This window comes from Neolamprologus brichardi, chromosome 13, assembly GCF_056152115.1.
Source record: "Neolamprologus brichardi isolate AB-2024 chromosome 13, ASM5615211v1, whole genome shotgun sequence".
Lineage (NCBI taxonomy): Eukaryota > Metazoa > Chordata > Actinopteri > Cichliformes > Cichlidae > Neolamprologus > Neolamprologus brichardi.
In genome coordinates, this window is record NC_142116.1 from 32639301 (window position 1) to 32665937 (window position 26637).

At 42.1% G+C, this 26637-nt stretch overlaps 1 protein-coding gene across 2 annotated transcripts in view; it reads left to right on the forward strand.

Annotated features, from left to right (window-relative positions):
- Positions 1–601: 601 nt before the first annotated feature.
- Positions 602–26637, forward strand: part of cntn2 (contactin 2) — a 53279-nt gene continuing 27243 nt past the window's right edge. For both annotated transcript variants that reach the window (XM_087850464.1, XM_087850465.1), the window contains exons 1-5: positions 602–845; positions 17597–17671; positions 20954–21095; positions 25935–26107; positions 26291–26386. In XM_087850464.1, coding sequence (XP_087706590.1) covers positions 17605–17671; positions 20954–21095; positions 25935–26107; positions 26291–26386 — 478 coding nt within the window. In that variant the 5' untranslated portion in view covers positions 602–845; positions 17597–17604. The remainder of the gene's footprint in view (positions 846–17596; positions 17672–20953; positions 21096–25934; positions 26108–26290; positions 26387–26637) is intronic.

Genomic DNA, 26637 nt, shown 5'->3' on the forward strand with positions numbered 1-26637 from the left:
TTTAACTGTTCACCATGTACGAAATATGATATATATATATATATATATACACACATATATTTAGTTTATTTATGAGATTTATCAGATGAGACAACATCGCCATTTCTCCAATGTTTTTACTTTTTTTTTTTTTTTTAGCTTGAATTAATTGGTATCAAACACAAGGCTGTTCTCAGCTGTTACCACCTGCCTCGTTGCTGTGGTTAGTTATAACACAGCTTAGGGTAAGTTAATGTATGAGGGAAGACTCTTACCTTAACAACTGTATTGCACATTGACCAACACTGAAACCTTTTCTTCACCTAGACTATAAAGCACTCAGTTCTGGCTTTCACATCATATTGCTAAAGGAAAAACTGTGGTAACGTTTTTCTTACTGTCTTGTTATGCTGAAAAAATTAGCAGAAGAAAAACATTTAGCTGTCATCATGCAGGTAGTTAGTGTTAGTAGCACCTGAGTCAAACTGACATCAAGTGAAATGATTCTGTTATGAAAAATACGTATTTTATGTTCTTTGGCAGTAAATATGTAAGTTGTTGTCCCGGATTAGTAGATCACACCTATCTGCTGTGGGGACCGGAAGTGTTGCTGCCGTATTTCTGCAGACTTGACAGTAGCGAGAAGTGACCAGAAGGTGATCGAAAGAAAGGCAAGACATTGTGAGGAGGAAGAAATTCGAGCAGGAGTGAGACAGGGAGGGCTGGAGGCTGGCCCATCATTGCAGTACTAACGTTTGATAAGAAGAGGAGAGCAGACGGAGCAGGGAGGACTGAGGACGCAGAGCAGCATCACGATCCGCGGCTGCGTCTCAGTGCCGGAGAGAAAGTGTCCGCATCTCGGCGAGGTAAATACAGCGACGCCTCCACCTTCTCTCTGGCAGCAGCACTAACGGTGACATTTGATCTGGCGTTCAGACACCTGTCACATGTATTGCTGCTTTACAGTGACTCCAACATGTAATGTGTGTGCGTTAGTTAGCGACATTTCAACCGGAAATCTCTGTCTGTGTGAAATAATGAAGTGTCCTGCATTAACTGAGGGGTCGCTGAATCAGATCAGATCTGCATATGTCAGATTTTCTTATTGTTGCTGCTTTCGGGTTACATCCACGCAGGACACATATTCATACAGCGGCTCAGCCTCCTGGGGACGCTGAAGCAGCTCGATCTTTAGGTCCCACACAGAGTGAGTAGGGCAGGAGAGGAACACAGCAAAACAACCCAGTAATCCCATCCAAGAAACTGAGGTTCCCGTGACTGTTGCTCCCAGGTTCTCTAATGATGCTCAGTCATTACAGCGCGCTCTTCACCACTATGAAGTCATCTGCTAAAAATCTGGAATCTTTGAACAGCATTTGAAATTTGAATCCCATGAAACATTACAAAAATCACTTTGCACAGACATCAATCCTCCTCAGGCCTCCATAGGCTGCTTACACAACACGCCTATTCTTTCATCTCTTCACCGGCTGCGAGTGAAATTCAATTCAATGTTATTTACATAGATCACAACAAAAGTCGCCTCAAGGCGCTTCATAGAGACAAAAATGTATCTGTGTAATGTAATTAATGACATGAATCCCTACATGAGCGGCTCCCACATTTATAGCAAAGCTACTGAGACCTTCCTCCAGCATTCAGTTCCTCTGATCATCTGCTCTGAGTCTTTTTTAACTGTTGGATGCTTTAAAAAGAGGCAGCTTTTTGGAATAAGTTTCTTCAGCCAATCAAGTTTTGAAGACCTGCTGAAAACTTGTTTGGTACCTTACCTTAATCTTTCAGCTGTAATTTATGGCTTTAAGTTCACAAACTAAAGTGTCTAAGGAAGTATTTCTCTGGTACTCGGTGTCAGGTGTACAGCGGCACAGGCCTACACATCTTACATGTGCTGTTTTATTACTGTGGCACTTTTTACTATGCTGATGTGTAAGAAATATGAATTTATCATCATGTTCTTGTTGTTCATGTTTACTGTTTCTAATAAAAGAACTAACACGGCTATTTTCAAACACCAAACAAATGAATAATTATTAAACACATATAAATAAACAGGCCTCATCCACCTGAGTCCGTCTGCATAAAAGGATGTAGCCATATGAGAACGGTAATTATAAGAGAATAAATGAAAATAATCAGTAATGATTTTGAATGAGAGAAATGAACATCATGAACAGGATCAGTCATTATTATCCATCACTCAGTTAACTCGTGGACAATAATGAGAGTTTTTTCAGTCATTCACATTTTCTGTGAATGAACAAAAAGCTTCTATTTCACAGTTACAGGACAAAACTATTAGAACTGTACGTTTGCACCTTTATCCTGTAGTTTCGTTGGTCAGGTCCATTTGAGATCAGCGTGCATGTGTTTATGTGTAAAAGGAGTTGTTGTTGAAGAAAGGTTCACAGCTGGAGTCCTGGAAGATAAACCATGGCCAAGTAACTACGACCTAAAAATCTTTTCTCATCCTGCTGTGTTGGAATGAGGCCTTGATGAAGTTGCTCGACTTTGTACTGAGTCTCTGTTTCCACGTTTTTACTTCTTCAGGCACGACGAAGTGCTGCAGGCATGGGCGTAAACTCTAACTAATTCAAGACCAGTAGTAGACAAGAAGCATTAGCACAGAACGGGTTAGTTGAGAATTTATAGGATTTATGTGATTTGATCTTATGAGTCATATTATTTGGTTCAGATATTTGCTTTGTCCCTGCTAAATTGTTTAAATAAAAAAAATCCTACCTGCATTTAATCTTTTCCTTTTTAATCCTGTGAACTGGTAAAGATTAAACCTGTGTATGCATATGGCATCTTTTAATGGTTCTTGGCTGGTCTAATTCTGTAAACAGATCTCCAGGACTTCTTTTCCTGACCGCTAAAGTGTGACCATTTATCAAGTGCAAGGATCAGGGGAGAGCGTGGCTGTTGGTTGCAGCTAACTGTGAGGGCTGCTAGAGGATGTTATTGTCCCGCAGACCTGGTCAGTTACAGCTAGGCTGTCCCGTACAGTTACCCCTGTACAGGACGTCTGCAGCTATTATCATCATTAGTCTTTTATTTAGCCAGGTAAAAAATTGAGATTGAAAATCTCTTTTCCAAGAGAGACCTGGCATCATGGCAACAACAGTCACATACCACACAGGTATATAACATTTAAAACAAATATCCCATACCAACATGTGTAAAATATACAATAACAGATCAAATTAAGAGAACATTAAAAACAATCACACTGAGTAAAAGAGCTGTTCTCTCGTTCCTTTATGACAGACTGAAACTCTCCCAATTCTGATCATTTCAGTTCCTCCCGCAGATTATTCTAGGAATTCTGTTCTGATTTTTGGGACAATCAATTGTATGATATTGTGCGAACGAAGGCTGTATTGGTTGTGTTTTTACACATATAAACACATAAACAAGATGGAACCAGGAGAGATTTATAGATAAAGATCAACCAATTGGAGAGTCTGCGAATATGATAGACATTTAGCAGCAGCATACAAAGAACAATGATGTACACGATTTCCACAGCCAGTAATAAAACGTAAAGCACAATGGTGCGCAGTATCCAACCTCTTTAGGTAGTGGGCAGGTGCATTCATAAAAAGCAGGTCACCATAATCCAATAAAGGTAAAAAGGTTGCACGAATCAAAGGTTTTCTCACTTGGAGGGAGAAACAGGATTGGTTTCTAAAAAAGTAACCTAGTTTTAGTTTTAACTTCGACACAAGAATGTGAGTCTTAAATGACAAATTCTGATCTATAATGATCCCAAAATGTGACCATTTCAATTTCAGTTCCTTGAATTGTTTTAATCTTAGGAGACGTAGCTAACAACTCTTTGCCATTTGAGAATAACATGAACTTGGATGAAGGCAGACTGCAGAAATTGCAGGGTTTGTGCTACTGAAGGGGATGAACAATAAATAATTGTATCATCTGCATAAAGATGAAATGCTGCATTTGACAAATTATCACAAAGGTTGTTTATGTAAAGAGAAAATAGCAATGGTCCTAATATGGAGCCCTGTGGAGCTCCTTTGGATACTGGGAGGAAAGAGGAAGAAGACCCAGCAGCATGGACACACTGTTTTCTTGCTGACAAGTAATTTGAAAACCAACTTACAGCATTTACAGATAGACTAATATTGTTTAGTCTATGTAATAAAACAGCAGGGTCAACTGTATCAAAAGCCTTTGACAAGTCAAGAAAAAGAGCAGCACAGGAGTTTTTGCAGTCCATTGAATCAACGATGTCATTAACCACTTTAATAGCAGCAGTTATTGTGCTGTGTTGTTTTCTGAATCCTGACTGATGTTGGAAAAGAACTGAATTTCTGTCCAAAAAGTCTTTCAGATGTTCACTAATGAACTTTTCTAGAACTTTTGCTAGAACACACAATTTGGGCCTGTAGTATTAGCCTAACAGGCTAACAGAAACGAACACATCTGCAGTTAACACTGACCATCCCATGACTGTGAACTTGCTGACGCTTGTGGTTCACAAATACTTAACGTAGACACAATGTTGCTGTTCTGAGGTCAGTTTTGAGCACTGAAGTTTAAAACAGCTACAGCAAATAAACATAAAATGTATTACTTAGATGTCTTAACTAGTGCTGTCAGCGTTAATCTCGTTACAATGACGCGGATCGCACCGTGAGTGGGGCTGCACAGCGCTAACACATTAACGAGCTAACCGCGCTAACGCGTTGACGCCGTGCAGCCCCATGCACGGGCGATCCTGGCTAACTCCCTTACGGAGATTTGCTGCGTTAATGTGTTTATGGCGTTAACGTCATTTTATCGAGAGTAACAGTCTTAACATTAGTTTTACTAATAATGTCTGGATTTCCTTTTAAAATGCAGTAAACTGTGAACCACTTGCCTTTTTTAAACTCTCCTTCAGCACATCTCTGATAAATCGCTACAGTCATGCTAAGGTCCAAAATAACCCTTTCAGACAGTTGGCCCAGATTATCATCACCATTGCAACAGATTCTTTATCACACATGACCATTTAAATGGGTCCCTGATCCCACACGTAAGGCCAACAACTTCCTAACCCTGCTCAAATATCTGTGTCTGGCTGTGAGTTTACTACACGGTGCCCTTTCCATGAATCAAAGTATTTAAAGATCAGTGGGATATAAAAAGTCCTCGTCCTCGTATTTTCCCCAACTTTAGGAAAACGTTGAAATGAGGCATTCTTGTGTTTCTCCTTTCAGTACTTCCTGTTTGGCTGTTGTGCATTATATTGAAACTCTCATCACCTCTTAATGATGAAATAAGAGCTTCCCATCTGTAGATAACCAGCAACCCCATCTCTTAGTGAATGCATTGATTAATAAAATCAATCACAGGCGATTGAGGTCGAGAACGAGGGGATGTAGGAGTTTCCATATCTGACAGTTAAGACACACTAAAGCCACTGTACTGGTATCTATAGAGAACAGTCTGTGCTGATATTTGTTGTAGCTGTTTGAAACATTGCATTGCTGTTTCATTTGACTTGCATTACAGTAATAACTATCACGTGACACTGCACCTGTTGGGCACATCCTGCATGATATTTACAGTTTTGCTCCTGAAGTTGGTTGCAAGTAAGGTGCTATGCAAAAAGCATCCTTGTGGTTCCTTTGGTTGCTAACAGATTGCTACAGTTGTCTGTAGTTTTCCATATTTGTCTGCAAATACTTGTAAACGATGGTAAAACTTGAAAAAGCACCATGCACTTATTAAAGCCATAACAAACTGCTTCTTAAAGTTAAAACTCCAAGCTTTGCTGGAGCTTTTCTATGTGTATATTTTCACTCCAGTTTTTGTTTAAAAAATTATATTTAAACTACAAGTTGGAATTTATAAGGTTTTGTTGTGAGGTGGGGAATATTGCTGTGTGATACTACACAGCAATATTCATGTGTGTTACGCCCCAGTCTAGGGGTACCGGTACGCAACATAAGAGTGACCCCGCTCTGGTCCCCAAAACCATACACAGGGGAAAAATGATTTCTTAGTGAAACAGTGGTTTGTTGTCTAAACCAGGGGTCGGCAACCCTGGGCACACGTGCCACAGTTGGCACGCGAAGGGTTAACTGATGGCACGACCATAGCTGGACTGGCCATCGGGCATACCGGGCATTTGCGCGGTGGGCCGATGATTTTTTATTTTTTTTGTAACGTTATAAACACTGAAAGCTGGTGGATTGGCCAGATGCTGGTCGGTGTGTAAAAATAACTCAGTTGTTTGTTGGTGGCTATGGTGGAGCTTCCACAGTAACATTAGCAAGTGGTGGAGGCCAGCAGGTGGATGAGAGAAAGGGGAGGCAAGAGGAGAGACCCGAGGCGGCCGCCGGTCTGAGTGTCAGGTGAACTGAACTTCAGGTAAGAAGTTATGACCTGCAGTCTATGTTGGTCAGATATAAACCAAGTTTAGGTGGAGTTTATTTTTGTTGTGCTGACTTTTTACAGTCAGTTACAATAACTCGTACTGCGTGCTAGCTAGCATGATGGAGTTTCTATACAGCTGGGTGGTGCTATGATGTTACTGATAGTGAATTTTATTTAATTCATAAGGTTAGTTAGTAGAGTTGCCAACCGTCCTGTAAAAAGACCTGAATGCGGGACTCGTCCCGCATTCAGAGAAAACATTACGCGTTTCATGTTGAGCTGAGAAGGGACGCAGTTTGTCCCGAACTTCAGCTACAATGAAAAAGACACAAAGCTGGAGTTATTCTGTCGTTACGCTGTCAGCTGCCTCTTCTTCTCTCATTCTCTCCCCCTCCCTCATCTGTTGCTACTTCAATCATAAAACTGATCAATGATCAGCTGATCGTCTCTCTTGTTTGTTTATTGCCCACTTTGCGCCAGAAAGAGGAAACCAGCGGATGTCGCGCTAAACAACAGCAGCACGTTTAAGCTTGATCAGCTGTTGTTAGAATTTATTTAATATTAATTTCTAGTATCAGCTGATGTTTGCTGGAGCCACAGCTGTAAAGCTGCTGGTCATGATGGTTTGGATATGTGGTGAGAGGGAAACATGAAGATGAAACCAGGAGATGTCCTTACTGAATCATCAGAGCTGAACAGCTGATGGAGAAACAGGTTTACCTTTTAGGTGACATGAATGAGTTGAAGTTATGAACTGTTTCTGAGAGACAAATAACACCAGGATCCTTTTCTAAGTAGCTGACAGCTGGTAACTGTGCAGGGGCGGGTCTAGCAAAGTGTTGCCAGGGGGCCAGGTAGGGCATTAACAGGGAGAGGGGGGCACAAAGAAATACTTTTCTTTCTTATTCTCATTTAAAATGTCTCGCTGTTATTAAATAATTATCTGAATCTTACAACCAAAGTTTTTATCTGATGTAAAATGTATAGAAATCATAAATATACCAACAAGACTGTACATCACTGTCACAACAGCGTTTGTTTTTATTCAAAGGCTTTATGGCTTTAATACCTGGGGGGCCGGTCTCTAGTCAAAATGCCCGGGCCCATTTTTTGTCCCAGTCCAGCCCTGGGCACGACACGCAGTGAATTAATCTGAAAAATTACATTAAAAAATAAATGGCCGGGCCAGCGGTGCTCATCGCAAATCAGCTCACAGACACATTAGTTGTGCCGCTTCTTAATGACGGTATCTTAGCTAACAAACCTAACAATCAGATTCAACTTGTAATTGGGTTAAAATAACTTAGCTTAACTTGGTCTCACATTAACTGGCTGAGTTAATGCCAGTTAATGCAACATGGAAGCAGCTGGAATCCACAGCTGTGTGTTCATGGAGCTGCATGTTCACCTGCTGGACGTCACTACCTGACAAGTGTAACTGTCTTCAGAACATTGCAGAGGCCTTATTGACAGTATTTGGCTCTACATGTCTGTGTGAGCAGATTTTCTCTCACATGAGTCCTCAGGTCTGAATGCTGGACACTGGGAGACCTGTGTCTCTGAGTGGGAAACCAGAGATCACATTAACATGTGTGTCTCTGTATTAACAAACATGCCATATTGGCCCAGTTTATTTTTCTTATCATTGTTGTGAGGAGACCATAAACAGCATTTGTATTTTCTGTTGTTCAGTTCATTTGTTGTTATGGATAAAAAGTCTTTTTTGTTTCAAAATAGCTGATAACTATTCACTGACAGCTGCCAACATCTGTGAACAAATATAATCTATAAAGTTGTTTTATATAGTGTGTAACTGTTAGTATAGAGCGTTATTACATTTATTGCTAATGCATCATATGGCACACTGACTTCTGAGGAAATTTTAGATGCACTTGTCATCAGAAAGGTTGCGACCCCTGGTCTAAACTGAAGCGTGACTCCCGGTGAACAAAGGCCAAAATAACAAACAAAACCAGCTGAATCAGTCAAGGAGATGCTACCTAAATCCTACGTGATGAAAAGAACAAACAAAAGACAAACGCCTAACTCCCTAACTGAATAAACAGCAGGAAACCACAGGGCAGCTCACCCCTTCGGCTTCAGTGACTATTTACAAGAGAAGCTAATTTACACACTATAAACAAGCTCAGTAAGTCACAGAATCACAAATATCACAGAGTTTGGAGGCCAGGCTCAGGTCTGCTGCTGCTGTCAGTTGCTGCCCCGGGACAACTGCTGGTGACAGATTTTGAAGCAACCACATGATCAGGGGACCAATCAGCAGCCGTCAGCTAATCCAATCAGGGACCTGCAGAGACTTAAAGACACAGCCACCAAAACACATTATGGCCAGGGCCAGAACAACGTGTCATTCCAATACCAAGTGAATTCATTCAATTCAGTTTTATTCAAACAGCGCCAAATCACAGCAACAGTCACCTCAAGGCGCTTCATATTGTAAGGTAGACGCTGCAACAATACATACAGAGAAAACTCAACAATCATATGACCCCCACAGATGCTCGATACGGTTTAAGTCTGGGACATGGTTGGCCAGTCAAGTACTTTTACCCTCAGGTTAGCAAGGCACTGGTCTTTATGGAGGTGTGTTTGGGGTTGTTATCATGCTGGAATACTGTCCTGTTTCTGAAAGGAGGGGATCACGCTCGGCTTCAGTATGTCACAGTACATGTTGGCATTCATGGTTCCCTCAACTAACTGTAGCTCCCCAGTGCCAGCAGCAAACATACATCTATTTGTAAAAGACAACCTCTGGATATGACGCTGAGCACTCAGCTTCTTTGGTGGATGATGGCGAGGTTTGTTCTGAGTGGAACCTGTTAAACTGCTGTATGGTCTTGGCCACCGTGCTGCAGCTCATTGTCAGGGTGGAGGCCATCTTTATGTAACAATTCTTTTTTTCAGACGTCTTTGCCATGATGTGCCATGTTAGACATCTATGACCAGTATGAGAGCGTGAGAGCAGTAACACTAACACACCTGCTCCTCACTCACACTTGAGACCTTGTAACACTGACGTGTCACATGACACCAGGGAGGGAAAATGGCTAACTGGGCACAATTTGGGCATTTTCACTCAGGGGTGTACTGACTTTTGTTGCCAGTGGTTTAGACATTAATGGCTGTATGTTGAGTTATTTTGAGGGGACATCAAATTTACAGTATACAAGCTGCACACTGACTACTTTACATTGGACCAAAGTGTCACATCTTCAGTGATGTCCCTTGAAAGGATACATTAAATAAAGGTTACATAAAGGTTACTCACTCTTATGAGATAGTGTATATACTGATGTGCATATTGACTCCTCCTCTAAAGCTCCCCTCACTCATCTGGAGGCCTCTTGACTGAGTGCTGAGGAGATGGACTGTATAATTAAACTATATGGAAAGATCATCAGGTAAACAAGTGGGTTCTCATGTAATGCTGTCATAATGAGATTGTGACGAATAACACAATTTAGACGCTAAAGTTAGTAATGATATTTGTAGAATAGGGTGCGTCTAACCTGTAATTGTTGGAGACATAAGGTCTCCTCAATACCTACATTTTTTATTTGAAAATAACCTCCATAACACAACACTAGAATTAAGGCCATACAGCCATCATCTGCTGTAATCACTCATCCAATACTTTCATCACTCAACAAGGCAGAAAACAGTGCCGCCACATTCTTGTAATGACATTAAACATGACACGACACTGTACATTCCCGTAGCCAATCTTGTTGAGGAAGGAGAAGCCAGGGGTCGAACCACCAACCTTCCGATCAGTAGGTGAGCTGCTCTACCTCCTGAGCTACAGCCACCCCACTGTGCTTCATTCATTGCTTCCTGTAGCATAGAATAAACTGGACCATCTTTTAGGAAAAGCGAGGGAGAAAAAAATGTGTCCCACGATTCATTGCGACTGATATTTATGCAATCACTCATGACATTAACATGATAAGCAATGTTGGACAGATTGTGTAAATGTTAATTGAAGCTGCAATCATTCATACTTTGAATAATTGGATTTTAAAATATTCTCTACACAACTTTTTTACTTCGATGCTTCTGTAGTGCACGGCTCTGTAGCGTGCAATTTTAACAATGCAAATGCGAACATGAGCGTTTCACCCACATTTGCGACTAATGTCCACACTAATACGTCTTTTTCTCTCCGTTTTGGCCATTTTTGGTCAAGGAAAACTGTTTTGAAAACACTCTCCAAAGTGGATACATTTGAAAACACCATGTTTGCATCGCAGTGTGGACTGTGAAAAACGGGGGCTTTTGTTTGACGCATTTTGGTCATATGATGCAGTCATGTGACCAATTCAACTAAGATGGCGGATTGTACAGCAGTTTTTTTGTTTGCTCTCAATTTTGACAGCCCCATTAAAGATTAATATCAGTTTGTACTCGCTCCAGATAGCTCACTCACTTTTGCAGCTTTGCACTCTTGGAACCAGTATCTGTTACACACCGTAAAGCGCAAAGAGGCGGAGCTGTCACTGCGATGGTGAGCTCAGGCTGAGTGAAAGAAAATACGTTTCTAGCCTCCAAAACAGCAGCACAGTTCTTGTGATCACCATTAAAACTTTACAAAAATCAAAGCACCTGATCGACAAACTCTGACGTGAAGAAAAGTGAACTTTGTAGCTGCTACATTCACCACCATTTGTTTTACACAGCCAACAATCTGCAGTAAGCCTCCAGAAGCTGTTTAAAATATGCAGAGGAAGCGTTAACTCAGTCTGAGACCAGAATGGTTCAAATATACAGCTTACTGAAGGCTGAGGGCAGCGGTCCTATTTTACATGGACACAGACAGGGTGAGTCTAAAGGGGGGCAAGGGGTAGACCATATTCATTTTAAGGTTTTCATTCATTCATTCATTCATTTCATTAATTTTTCAGATTAAAAGTGAAATGATATAAAATACTATCTCAGTTGCTGTTACATTCATTAATATAAATATTAAAGCTTGTTTGATGGCAGGTACTCCCTTCACCCTGGCCAAAAAGGCTGAAATGACCAAAGAAAAAGTGGGAAACAGTTAAACATGAGAGGTTTTTGGACAAAGTTTGTGTTTTTTCCATTGTTTAAGCACTGCTTCCAGCCAAGAGTGATACCATATATGCCCCATAGCTGCAGAAAAGGCTAACATTGTTATCTTTTTACAAAAAAACAGCTAAACATGAGAGGTTTTTGGACAAAGTTTGTGTTCTCCGTTCTTTAAGCACCGGCACCGTTTCAAAAGTACCGGTTTGGCACCGGTATCGGATAAAACCTAAATAATACCCATCCCTAGTCTGGACTTCTTTAAGTTGCTTGAAGACGTTTCACCTCTCATCCGAGAAGCTTCTTCAGTTCTAAGGTCAAATGGTGGAGAGTCCCAGATTTAAACCTAGTGGGAGTGTCCCCCCACAGAGGGACAAAAGGACCCCCTGATGATCCTCTAATCACATGAGCCAAGGTGTGAAACTGGGTGTGGGTCCCAATCAGCCAGAGTTTCGGGTGGGTTCATTGTGAAACCTGGCCCCACCTTATCATGTGATTTCCTGAGGTCAGATGGTCCAGGATGTGAGTGGGCCTTAAGGCGTCTGGGGAGGGATCTCAAAACTGGATTATAGATGGCAGAGAGTTGGTGTCGTAAACCACCGCCTCTGTTCAAAGATGGTCGCTCACAGTGGACATAGATGACTTCTTTCACTCCTCTTTCAAACCATCTGTCCTCTCTGTCCAAAATGTGAACATTGGCATCCTCAAAGAGTGACCTTTGACCTTTAGATGCAGATGGACAGCTGAGTCTTGTCCTGTGGAGGTCGCTCTTCTGTGTTGTGCCATGCGCTTGTGAAGTGGCTGTTTGGTCTCTCCGATGTAGAGTTCTGGGCATTCCTCGCTGCACTGTACAGCAAACACCACATTGTTAAGTCTGTGTTTTGGAGTTTTGTCTTTCATGTGAACCAGTTTGTGTCTGAGTGTGTTGCTGGGTCTGAAGTACACCGGGATGTCATGCTTGGAGAAAACCCTCCTGAGTTTCTCTGATACACCGGCTACATAGGGGATGACAATGTTGTTGCGTCTGTCCTTCTTATCCTCCCTCGCTGGTGTCTGATCTTCTTTTCTGTGCCTCTTTGCTGACTTTATGAATGCCCATTTAGGATAGCCGCACGTTTTGAGTGCTTCCTTTACATGTGTGTGTTCCTTCTTTTTCCTTCAGGCTTAGAGGGAACATGTTCTGCCCGGTGGTGTAGGGTCCTAATTACTCCAAGTTTGTGTTCCAGAGGGTGATGGGAGTCAAACAGGAGGTACTGGTCCGTGTGTGTGGGCTTCCGGTAAACTTCGATGTTGAGGTTGCCATTCTCTTCAATGTGCACAGCGCAGTCCAGGAAAGGCAAACAGTCGTCCTTTGTGTCTTCCCTGGTGAACTTGATGTTTTTATCCACAGCGTTGATGTGCGCAGTGAAGGATTCCACTTCTTGTGTCTTGATTTTGACCCAGGTGTCGTCTACATATCTGTACCAGTGGCTGGGTACTCTTCCTTTGAAAGAGCCAAGAGCCTTCCTTTCCACTTCCTCCATGTAAAGGTTGGCTACAATAGGTGACACGGGGGAGCCCATGGCACAGCCATGGTTTTGTCTGTAATAGCCTTCGTTGTATTTGAAGTATGTTGTGGTGAGGCAGAGGTCTAACAGTGTGCAAATCTGATCGGGTGTGAAGTTGGTCCTGTCCTCCAAGGAGTTGTCTTCTTGTAGTCGTTTTCTGACAGTCTCCACGGCCTCCGTGGTGGGTATGCAAGTGAAGAGAGAGACTACATCAAAGGACACCATGGTTTCATCTGGATCCAGGGTAAGTTTCTGGACCTTGTCAGTGAAGTTGGTGGAGTTCTTGATGTGGTGTGGGGTGTTCCCCACGAGAGGAGCAAGGATGGTAGCAAGGTGTTTTGCAATGTTATAAGTGGCTGAGTTTATGCTACTGACTATGGGTCTGAGTGGGACAGCTTCCTTGTGGATTTTAGGAAGTCCGTAAATGCAGGGTCAGCTGGGACGATACACATATACAAGGTGAATTATCATAATTTTATATATATTATGGTTCATATAATAATATTTCAGACTGATTCAAAATCGAATTGAATCGAATCGAATCATGGATCGAATCGATTCGGGACCTTGTGAATCGAATCGATTCTAGAAATCAGTGACGATACCCAGCCCTAGAGAGGATACTATGGTACCTACCCCTGCTTGCTGCCTCTCACCTCTCACTCGAGACAGAAACAGCCCCTCACCATGATACTGGCTCTAGAACCTGAGCTGTGCTTTGAGGTCAGCCCAACTAAATTTAGTCAGTATTTCTCATTAACTCACGCACTGGGTCGAGCTCCTTCCCCACCAGAAAGGTGGGACTAAACATGGCACTCTGCACTATTGCCATTTTGGCAATTTGGGCTCATCTGTTCCAAGGACATTGTGCCAGTATAGTGGTTTGTTCAGATGCAACTTTTCAAACCTATGCCATGCTGCCATTTTACTTTTGGAGATAAGCTGCTCCCTCCTGCAAACCTTTCCAAACAACCTATACTTGTTTAGTATTTTTTTATTCTTAGGTTTAAAATTTAACATGGCAACTGTAGAGTCTTAGTTGGCTAAGATGTGTTGTTTGGATTTTGTAGTGTTTCTGAGCAATGCACAGCATGACCGTGGTATACATTTGCTGGGACATCCACTCCTGGGACTGCTGACGGGAAGCTGTCTTGAGTTTTTGACACTGATGAATAATCCTGCTGACTATAGAACGATGGACTTCAAATTGTTTGGTCTTGTAACAGTTCCATTAAGCTCAGCGCATTGCTTGTGTCGCCAGCTGAATTTGACATCACATCATGTGTTGCCTTACCCACATTGATGGGAGCAACAGTTCATCACTCTGATGTGCAGTTGCAGCACTTGTTTCTTCCTCACTGATAAAACTAAGATAAAAACACACTATGCCAGATGGTCCAGAAAATGGAAAGGTTTAATGGACACCATAACGAGATAATCTCCTAACAATCTAAGAAAGATCTTGATCCGTAATTGTGAAATCAGCTGCTTGTTACAAGCTGAAGACAAGTCTCTTGATACTCACTGAAAGCAGCTTTCATTTAGACCCTTGGGCTGTTTTTCTAAGTCTAACATATCAAAAGAAATTAATAAAAAATTACCTTTTTGTTCTGGTTGTGATGTGCCATTCCCAAAGCAAAGGGATACACACAGAGCAGCCCGTTCTCACTCCCGAGGCGTAACATGCCGACGTTTTGTCACGTCCCGTGGCGTTCCTGAGGAACGCGAAAGGAGACCTTCGGCGTTCTTATGGTACGCGGCGGGTTATGGCCGAAATCCAGTGCAATGACACTCCCGCGGTAATCGACATTCCAGCCCTTTATTCCAGCCCTAAACCTAACCTTATCCCTAACCCTAACCATAACCTTTTTCCTGATCTTAACCAGGACTTTAATGATGTTAAATAGCGTGTTTCTAAGCGATTTGAAGAAAAAGAGCGAACATGTGTAGATTGAGTCCATACGGTTCTCATATTTCCTCATTTTTCCGAGGTCGTTATTTAGGAACGTGGTGGGTAGCCGAAAACTTAATATGTTGACGATTTGTCACCTAGCCTAAAATGTGACGCTTTGGGAGTGAGAACGTGTTGCACAGAGACGTAGACAGTAATTTCATAGTGTGGGCTCTTGTGAAGGTCAACCTCAGGACAAATCCATGCCATATGGAAAAGATATACATCTTATAAAGTTTGTATCTGTCTGGTGTGAAACTTGTATGAAAAGCATACAAGAGTGAAAACAGATATAAGATCCCTTGAAAAATTATATAAATGAAACTTGTATGTTTTGGATACTTACTAAAACGATATATGAAGGTAATGAGAAAGTGGCCACTTTCATGAGTAAGTTTTTACTATTTCTTTTTGGGATACACATGCATAAGACATGATCTGAGGACAAAACACAGTTAAACTCACAGAAATTTGAGCTGCAAAAGAATCCCCACATATTTTTTTCAAAAGGGCAACTTTAATCCAAAGTCCTTAACAGTTCGATCAATGGAATCGGCCATGTACTGTCATAACTTGAACGAGAATCTCCTTCCCTGACCCAGAAAACTGAAGATTAGTCCAATATCAACCAAAAATGTATCAAGTGACTATCAGTCAAGTGCTCCTAATGAGTTCTCCTTATTGAAGTGAATGTTGTCTTAGTGTTGGATGAAGGAATCAAACACAGGGCTGTTACCTGGGAGACTGAAGTTTCTGTTCTTTGCCAAACCAAGTTAAACAACGGTACCTGATAGGGCTGCTCAATTAATCGAATTTTAATCACGATTATGATCTGGGCTTTCAACGATCATTAAAAATGACTGAGCCGATTATTAGCCCCTCCCTCGTGCTTCACTCTCGCGCTGCTCCGTGTGGCAAATCGAGCGCACCTCTGCATTTCGAACACGTGTCACAACAATTAAGAGCAGCGGTCTCCAACCTTTTTTGCGCCACGGACCGGTTTATGCCCGACAATATTTTCATGGACCGGCCTTTAAGGTGTCGCGGATGAATACAACAAAATAAAACTAGTACCGGTACCGAAAAAAAGAAGATTTATTCATAACACACGTGAAAAGACCCAGGAAAACCGAGTTAACGATAAAAACGATAACAAAATAACGCTGAAAACCGATAAAAACCCTGAAAACTAAACATTTCACACCTGAGCCTCAACTCTCGCGACCCGGTACCAAACGACTCACAGACCGGTACTGGTCTGAGGCCCGGGGGTTGGGGACCGCTGATTAAGAGGACCCGAGGGAAGCTCGGAAAGCTAAGCATAAGTTATTTGGAGAGGAGAGTGACTGCCGTTGGTTGAACGGAGCAACACTGCAAAGTTCACTAAACATAGATGTTTACATTTTTCATTTATGTTTTATATTGCAAACATTTGCACTGTTATCAGTATTTGCACACTATTTTATATTATTTTTTGACAATCTTTAAAGTCATTATTCAATACATTGTTATTGTTAAATAAATATTGTCAAATAGTCGAGATCTCAGTGAAAATAATCGTGAGTATCATTTTTGCCATAATCGAGCAGCCCTACTACCTGGTTAGAAGAAGCAGCATTTTCTCATCTGCCTTCACACGTGTATTCAATTCAGTTGTGTTTATATATCACCAGCCCACAACAACAGTTGTGTCAAGCTGCTTTGTATTGTGAGGTTAAGACCATAAAACATCAACTCAAGTAATGTCCCATTTCCATTCCATAGGCTTTAATGTGATGTTGGCCCACCCTTTGCAGCTATAACATCTTCAAACCTTCTAGAAAGGCGTTACACAATGTTTGGAGTATATTTATTGGAATTTCTGATTTTTTCACAACTGTGTTTGTGTGGTTAGACACTAATGTTGGACAAGGAGACCAAAGTTTCACTATCAGGTTGTGGTCAGGTCAGGGTTCTTTAACACCAAACTCACACATCTGTGTCTTTATGGACCTTGCTTTGTGCAATGATGCGCAGTCATGTTGGAAGAAGAAAGAGCTATCCCCAAACTGTTCCCACAAAGTTGGGACCATAACATTGTACAAAATGTATTAGTATGCTGAAGCTTTAAGAGTTCCCTTCGCTGGAACTAAGGGTTCAAACCCAGCTCCTGAAAAATAATCCAACACTACAGGTCCCCATGCACGGCCATGCACGGCCATGAAAACAATGTTGGTCTTTCAGTGTGCTTGGCTTATATGAATGGAGTGTACGGTCTAGTCTCATCTGATCTATGTTTGATCCTTAAGATCAGACTTCAAGTTTTACCTTGTCACCTAGGATTTTGAAATGGATGCCATTGGTGCATCTACTGGTAGGCTAACAGGTAGAATTGGCAACCACAGGTATTATTTTATGTCTTTTATCTGTAAAGTTTTCAATTTCTCTGTGTGCCTGCATCGTATCTCCGCAAGGTATTAAGACATCCTTTGACAGTCCAAAGGTGAACTTGTGAGGTTAATTTGTGACCGTAAAGAGACCTGAATGGTTTTCTGTCTCTGGATGGAATTTCCTGTTGGTGCTTTCATTAAAGCAGTCTTGTTATCTTTTTAGCATAAATTGCATACCTACATGTCCTGTCTGAATGGTTTTCCTTCTGCTTCAGATCTGTTTATGGTCCAAATGTGGCTCTTGGTCTGTCTCCTGACCCTCAGCTCAGTGGCCCTGATGACTGCTGTTGGTAAGTTCCACTTTTCAAGATTATAAATATTTTTTCGAGTCTCGGTAACAGAAACGTCTTTTGGGGGGTTCCACTTACTATTTCCTAATTAAATACACGCACACAAAAAAAAAATCTTTTATTAGAGATTTTATCATTTGTGAGCACAGAAATACATATAAAAAAAAATAAAAAATTCCCCACTCGCCCCTGTGGGCGGTCAATCCTTCAAGCTTGGGTCCTCTACCAGAGGCTGGGAGCTTGAGGGTCCTGCAGTATCTTAGTTGTTCCTAGGACTGCCCTCTTCTGGACAGAGATCTCCGATGTTGTTCCCGGGATCTGCTGGAGCCACTCGCCTAGCTTGGGAGTCAGCGCACCTAGTGCTCCGATTACCACTGTTACCACCGCTTCTCGTGTTCCTTCTTCCTGATGTTGCTGTCATTCGGAACCGCTACATCGATCACTACAGCCGTCTTCTTCTGTTTGTCTACCACCACTATGTCCGGTTGGTTAGCCACCACCATTTTGTCCGTCTGTATCTGGAAGTCCCACAGGATCTTAGCTCGGTCATTCTCCACCACCCTTGGGGGCATTTCCCATTTTGACCTCGGGACTTCCAGGTTATACTCGGCACAGATGTTCCTGTACACTATGCCGGCCACTTGGTTATGGCGTTCCATGTATGCCCTGCCTGCTAGCATCTTGCACCCTACTGTTATGTGCTGGATTGTCTCTGGGGCATCTTTACACAGCCTGCACCTGGGGTCTTGCCTGGTGTGATGGACCCCAGCCTCAATGGATCTTGTGCTTAGAGCTTGTTCCTGTGCTGCCATGATTAGTTCCTCTGTGCTGTCTTTCAGTCCAGCTTTGTCCAGCCACTGGTAGGGTTTCTGGATATCAGCCACCTCCTCTATCTGCCGGTGGTACATACCGTGCAGGGGCCTGTCCTTCCATGATGGTTCCTTGTCTCCCTCTTCTTTCTTGGGTTTCTGCTGCCTGAGGTATTCACTGAGCACGCTGTCAGTTTGGGCCATCTTCGTGATGTATTTGTGGATGTTTCTTGTCTCATCCTGGATTGTGGTGCTGACACTCACCAGTCCCCGACCCCCTTCCTTCCGCTTAGCGTACAGCCTCAGGGTGCTGGACTTGGGGTGAAACCCTCCATGCATGGTAAGGAGCTTTCTTGTCTTGATGTCAGTGGCTTCTATCTCCTCCTTTGGCCAGCCTATTACCCCAGCAGGGTACCTGATCACGGGCAGGGCGTACGTGTTGATGGCCCGGATCTTGTTCTTACCGTTCAGCTGACTCCTCAGGACTTGCCTGACCCTCTGCAGGTACTTGGTGGTTGCAGCTTTCCTAGCAGCCTCTTTATGGTTCCCATTCGCCTGTGGGATCCCCAGGTACTTGTAACTGTTCTCTATGTCTGCAATGTTGCCTTCTGGTAGTTCAATCCCCTCAGTTCTGACTACCTTCCCTCTCTTTGTTATCATCCGACTACACTTCTCCAGCCCAAACGACATTCCAATGTCATTGCTGTATAGCCTGGTAGTGTGGATCAGTGAATCGATGTCTCGTTCACTCTTGGCATACAGCTTGATGTCATCCATGTACAGGAGGTGGCTGACAACTGCTCCGTTCCGTAGTCGGTATCCGTAGCCAGTCTTGTCAATTATCTCACTGAGGGGGTTCAGGCCTATGCAGAACAGCAGTGGGGACAGAGCATCTCCTTGGTAGATCCCGCACTTGATGGTGACTTGTGCTATGGGCTTGGAGTTGGCCTCTAGTGTTGTACGCCACATCCCCATTGAGTTCCTGATGAAGGCTCTCAGAGTCCTGTTGATCTTATATAGTTCTGGGCATTCCAGGATCCAGCTGTGGGCATTGAGTCATAGGCCTTCTTGTAATCAATCCAGGCAGTGCACAGGTTGGTCAGTCTGGTCTTGCAGTCTCAGCTGACTGCTTGGTCTGCCAGTAGCTGGTGTTTTGCGCCTCTGGTATTCTTGCCCATCCCTTTCTGTGCCCCGCTCATGTATTGACCCATGTGCCTGTTCATCTTAGCCAATATGATGCCTGACAGGAGCTTCCATGTAGTACTGAGGCAGGTTATTGGTCGGTAGTTGGAGGGGACTGGTCCCTTCTGGGGGTCCTTGAGGATCAAGACTGTCCGGCCTTCGGTTAACCATTCCGGGTGTCTCTTGTCAACTAGCAGTTGGTTCAATTGTGCTGCCAGGTGCTCGTGGAGTGCAGTCAGCTTCTTCAGCCAGTAGGCGTGAACCATGTCGGGCCCTGGTGCTGTCCAACTCTTCATACTGGAGACCCTTTCTGGGATATCTGCCACTGTGATGGTTACTGGACCCTGTTCGGGGAGGTCGCTGTGGTCTGCCCTCAGATCCACTAGCCACTGAGCATTGCCGTTATGGGTTGCGTCCATCTCCCATATGCTCTTCCAGTATTGTTCTGCCTCCAGCCTTGGTGGTGCTGTTCTCTTATTGTTCCCCTGCCACTGAGAGTACACCTTGGCTGGTTCCGTGGAGAACAGCTGGTTTATTCTCCTGCCTTCTATCTCTCTGGTGTACCTAATCAAGCGGCTGGCCAAGGCTGTGAGTCGTTGGTTGGCAGTTTCCAAGGCCTCAGGTATGGACAGTTTCCAGTACTTCTTAGGCACCTTCCTCATCGTGCCTTTCTGCAACTCCGATAGTTGGCTAACCTCCCTCCGTGCTACCTTGATCTTAGCCTCTAGCCTCCTTCTCCATGGAGGGTACTGCCCCTTGTGGCTGTTCAACTTGTAGCCAAGCATCTCACTGATCACGTGATATATATATTGTGGTGGGGCGTGGTCTGCGGTGCCGTGCGGACGCATCTGCAATCACGCCCGCCATGTTAAAACACGGGGACTCAAGGGTTGGTGTGGGGTTGTGGTGGAATTAAGGCACGACGGGACCACAGATCCATGTTTTGAGCCATCTTTATTTGATATTTGCATTACACCACCACAACCCCACACCAACCCTTGAGTCCCCGTGTTTTAACACGGCGGGCGTGATTGCGGATGCCGTGCAGGTGCGTCCGCAGGGCACCACAGACCACGCCCCACCACATATATATATATATATATACACACACACATATATATATATATATACACACACACATATATATATATATATACACACACACACACATATATATATATATATACACACACACATATATATATATATATATATATATATATATATATATACATACATACATATATATATACATATATACGTAATGTTATCATTGTTATTTTGGTTCCAGGTGGAGATGTGTGTGTGGCAGGTCATGACAGCGGGCCAGTGTTTGAAGAACAGCCGAGCAGTTTAATTTACCCTGAAGGCCTGACTGAAGGCAAAGTGACCCTGAGCTGTCAGGCCAGAGCAAATCCAGCTGCTGCTTATAGGTGAGTCTTACACACTCATTCCCTGTGGAGCCCACATTTTATAAAATGAGTTGGTCTTCAAAGTTTGTTTTAGGGTACTTACTTTGATTCCTATATTAAATTGCTGTCTTATTTTGGTTTAGAATGGGGCGAATAATCTTTTGATGCCCTGGTGAATTTGTACAGTGGGGAAAATAAGTACTGAACACGTCACCAATTGTCTAAGTAAATATATTTCTAAAAATGCTTTTGATATGAAATTCTCATCAGATATCAGTAACAACACATCCAGTCCACACGTGTAAAGAAATCAAGCCACAGATGTCCATGCAGTGCCTTGTGACCTCCAAACATGGTTCATATTATTGCATTCAAAACCAGAATCATCTAACCAGACTCTAGTCAACCAACATTTCACAGGCTTGTCTAAATGTTGTTCAGCAAACTTTAAACACACTTCAACATGCTTTTTATTTCAGCAATGTTGTCTGGAGTGGTGAGTGTGCATTTGGCACTTAAGTGCATTACTTATTGTTTTCTTTGAAACAGTTGTACCTGCTGATTCCTGTAGCTCTCCACAGGTTGTCTTTGGCTCTGGGACAACCCTTGTAAAAATTCTTTTCACTCTTCTTTTTGCAGGGAGCACCTGGTCATGGCCAGTTTATGTCAAAATGATGTTCTTTCCACTTGTGGACTAACCACTGCCATCAGTATGTTTTGCAACAATTAAGTTGCAGAGACCTTGTGAGAGCTCATTGGTTTTACCCATCACGAGCTGTTTATTGTGTGCATTGGTAGTGAGACACCTTTTAATAGGCCTTCAGTTTGGACTGAACTGTACTTCACCCACATTTGATGCAAAAGAGCTCACTGCTTTGGACCAGTAGGTTCGGCTACGTACAGGAGAGGCAAACTGAATGAGACTCAGGCAACTGTGAGTTTTGAAAACCGCTGGCTTGTGTATTTTTACTCATTCAGAAAATAAAAGAATGAAAATTAATAACAAACATACAAAAACTTTTCAAATGATAGTATCCCTTTTTGGTACCAGTATTTTTCTTCAGTGACCCTGTGGTACAATCACAGTAATCACTTAAAAAAAACCTTACCTGGGAGCACCCTTCTAAGTGTATAATCAGAGTTCAAGTTCAAATAGCACCAATAGTACCAAAATCCAAATAGCAACGTTCATCTGCAACTTCACAGACTTTGTTAGCTGATTGCAACAACCATTGAGTTGGAAAAATAGATCCAACCGCCCACACCCACTTCTCTTCCTGTTCGTGGGGATGTATAGAGTCCGTAAAAAGTCCTTAAAATAAACCGTCTGTAAGTCCAAGGAGATGTGTGTGAAGAAGGGGAACAGTAAGTTCAAAGTGGCGTGGTGTGTTTTTTTGTTGCAGCTGGCCTATCACACTCTGCTGTGCAGCACAGAACAAAGTCAATTGGTCCGTCAACGGGATTGGCTCGCCATCGATTACAGGATCCGTTGCAATGCATCAAAAGGAAGACACAAAGGAAAAAATCTGACCTGTCAACGACAGTGTCATAGGACATATTAAGTTCCCATATAATCACAGATCACAACTTGCTATCACTTAAGATGTACTATTTGTAATGTTACCCATGTTACAAATTGAAAATAAACACACAATCTGTGCAACAGTTTCAAATGCTTTTTTTTCAATAAGTAAAATAAAATTTTTCGCAAAACATTGTAAACAATTTCCTAATAAATACTAGAACATTTTGCTTACAATGAACTCATGAAAAGTGCAGATAAACAATAAACAATTAAAATGCTCACTGATCTGAAAAACGAATGGCGCAGGAGCACGAGATGGCGCAGGAACGATGAAATGGCGTTGTCTAACTCCCGACCTAACAATGTAAAAGGAACTAGTTACTCGTCTTACCAGTACACATGCAATAAAACAATTTTTCATAAGCAGCAAGTGCTAACTCTTCCGTTTATATCAATTTTTCCCTCGTTTCATTGAATCTCTTTTTCCTCGCTAGCGTAGTCATGGGGTATTCGTGAGAGAGGAGGACAAACCTGCGCTCTCTCAGCCGGACATGGCGTGCGGGGCACTGCACCACGTTGCAGCAGCTCATTGGCTAAGAGCAACCCACGTTTACTTCAGAACTCTTAACTCTTTCCCTGCTGAACCTATGGCTCATTCACTATAGATTAATAGTCTTTTTTATGTTTTGGTACATTTTATCCAAGCCATCCTTAAATATGGGTTACACAAGTGTCAGGACTGACTGATCGTGCTGAATCTGTGGTTTGAAATGTGTTCCTCATTGGATTCATCCTACCGTGCAAATAGACTTGGACACAGAAGCCGATCTCTTACAGAACCTATGATATCTTTGGGTGGATTGGCTGAGGCCAGACTCAGACTCTGAATTTCAGTTATTAGTTTTAATACTTTTAATATGTTTTCAAGTGTTAAGTCCTCATTTTGACTCTAATATTTACATTTTCTCCAAGATCCAGTCGTTAGATACATTTTTGTGTTTCTGTCCTTTTATATTGATAACTGAGCGACTGGAAAATCACAAAATAGCCAACTAATGTAAAGCTGCCTGTGACCAAGTGGGTGAGAACACCACTTGTCTATATTCGTAGTTAACATTCTTGTTGTGATTTAGCCATATCTCATATGTATTCTGTAATAGGCAAACATTAGTGGTGACCCGCTTGAAGCTGACGCTGTGTGTCAAAAAGAACTGTGTGGAGACTTGATTCGTTTGGCCAGAGTCACGTGATCAGTGGCGTCCGAAGCTTCATTTAGAACGTAACTGATTCAGTGGTTTATAGGGAAGCGAATTTGTGGAGTGTTTTGATGGTGAGAGACAGCGAACCACTGATTATTGTATTGACAGATATGGAGCCAGCGAGGAAGAGAGGAGGTTCTGTCATGTGGGAGTATTTTGAGTTGGTTTTGGTCAATTTTGGTTTTCCAGCTTTGTGTTCTTGTTGTTTGCTTTTGTTTAGTGCGTGTTTATAAACTTAACATGTCAAAAATCTGCTTTTCATAATATAAATATCATTAAATAACTTTAGAAACACATCCATTTGACTCTTTTTATTTAATGTAATAAAATATATTTTATTTTAAAAATAATCCTAAAATGTTTTCTGGCTGATAGTCTGTGGGACCCAGGAAGACCGTACACCTGCATCTCTACAGCCTCCTCTCTTCTGTGTGAGAGGATTTTCTTCAAAGGACAAATTATCTCATCGCACGAAGGAACAAATTCTCTTTAAATAAAAATGAAAAAGGGTTTCCTTAAATGGATCATGTTTTTAATTTGCAAGTACATATGCATGATCTCTTTCCAGTTCACAATCAATCTACTAAAAATATGTCTAAGAAAATTGGCCTAATATAATATTATTTATAAACATACCTGTCCAGTGATTAACTGCATAAGTATGGAGGCAGGACCTCACAGCAGAAGCATACTCCATAATGTATTTTTCACTTATTGTATTTACCAACATCAAGAAGTCAGAAGTAAAGAAAGACCACATCATGGTGCATGTTTGAACAAGGGAACTTTGTTTATTTAATAAATTATTGTGATCAATAAACATGTTCAAAGCAACACAGCGGTGGCCCAGTGTCAAACAGAACTCCACTCTGTAGCGTGAGCAGTCATAATGAAGCAGTTGGTTTTATTTTGTGGATTCAAGCTGCTCTTCATATCTTTGGCCACCAGATGTCACCAGAGAGGACTGTGTTGAAAAGCTTCGAGTAATGAATACGTGCTTCAATGCTTCAGAAAGCTTCATTTGGCCATCACTAGCAAGCATTTGCTATGAGTTTGGTTATGTTTTCCACTTTTACAGATTATATCATGTAAAATCTTCGATTCTGACAGGTTTGTTAAGTTAACATGTTTTTTTTTTCATTTCAACTGTTAATTGGTTTAGTTTGAACTCACCTTACCAACCAGTGTTCCAGGAACAAAAGGAGGAAATGTAGTTTTACTGCATTTATAGCTTCCTGGTTAATCTGAGGTCACAGGAAGAGACCAGGTGACGAAGGAGGAGAACCTTTGTAATTTAATAAAACTGATTTTAGACTGTGTTTATAGAGAAATTGATTTGTTGTAATATGTCTGAGTCCAGAAATGTTTGTCCTACCTACCTAATGGGATAGAGTGAGACTGTTTGGTTCAGTGGACCATTTAAGCAGAAAAGAACCAGGTCAGTGTAGCTGTTTACATTTTCACCTTCATTTCCATTGAGTTAAGTTCAGTTATGTTTATTTGACTGAGTTAACTATGGAGTTGAGTTTCTTATTAATTTTTGTAAATATTGTTTGGTCACAAAATGAATAAATCACTCGCTACACTGGACAGCGTCAGTCTCCTGCCCTTCTTTAGCTGCTAAGGTCAAGTCCTTCTGGACTTCACTCCTTTATGAGTGAGGACATGGATTGGAGAGTCAGGATGGGAGGAGTTAGAGAGAAACTTAGGGTTTGTTTGAGAAAAGCTGGCCGTGAGTATGTTAGTATCACAGACCCAGTGACTGACTCAGAGTTGAACTGAACTTTTTTTCTGCAACAGGAAGCCGGAGTTGCACCATCTCAGGTTTAACAACCTCAGTTGTTAGCTAAACCTGCCGAGCCATATCTGTGACTGTGCTCCAGGGCACACAGCTGATCTGTGAGAGCTGGACGTTCTTTAACTCAGTGACATCCAAATCAGTTTGGATCTTTGAAGTCAAATGTTTCCTTTTCACTCCATTAAAATGAAACTACCATAAAACTTTTAATTTTTTATACTACAGGATAAAAAAAAAGCCTGAATCAAATGATTATCTCCCTGCCATTCATCATGCAGGTGGCTTGTGAATGGGACTGCGGTTCCTCTGAATTTGGACCGATACTCCCTGGTGGCTGGTACCCTGGTGATAAGCAGCCCCGACCCCATCCGGGATACAGGCTCTTACCAGTGTCTAGCTATCAACCGCTGTGGCACCATCATTAGCAGAGCAGCCAACCTCAAGTTTGGTTGTAAGTAATAAAGTCCTTTCAGTCCTTTTACTTGTTTGCCTGCTTTTAAAAACATGGCAGAAAAGGCACCAGACAAAAACACCAGTGTACATTCTTTCTCTGCTTCTAGATCACAGCTCGCTGGTTTTAGGACTTTTCTGTTTTTTTCAGCATTTATTACTTATTTGTCTGCTTGTTCTTCAGACCTCCATGACTTCCCTCCAGATGGCAGAAGTCCTCAAACAATAAATGAAGGTCAAGGAACGTTCTTGGCCTGCCAACCTCCTCCACATTACCCAGGTACCTCTCTGCTTCATTGCTCTTGAAAATGATTTATTATATATATTCTTAGAGAGCCACAGAACAGTCCTGTGTGTGGCTGGAGCATTAGTTTTTTCTTTTGCATCATTTTCCTTGACTAAGAAAAAAGAGTCGTGCTGCAGCTAGCAGGTGATTAACGGGTCAGAGGGGCAGAATATGACAGTAAATATGAAATCTCTCACTGATACATTGTGACTGTTATGATTGTGACTTTATAGTGAAATCTGAGC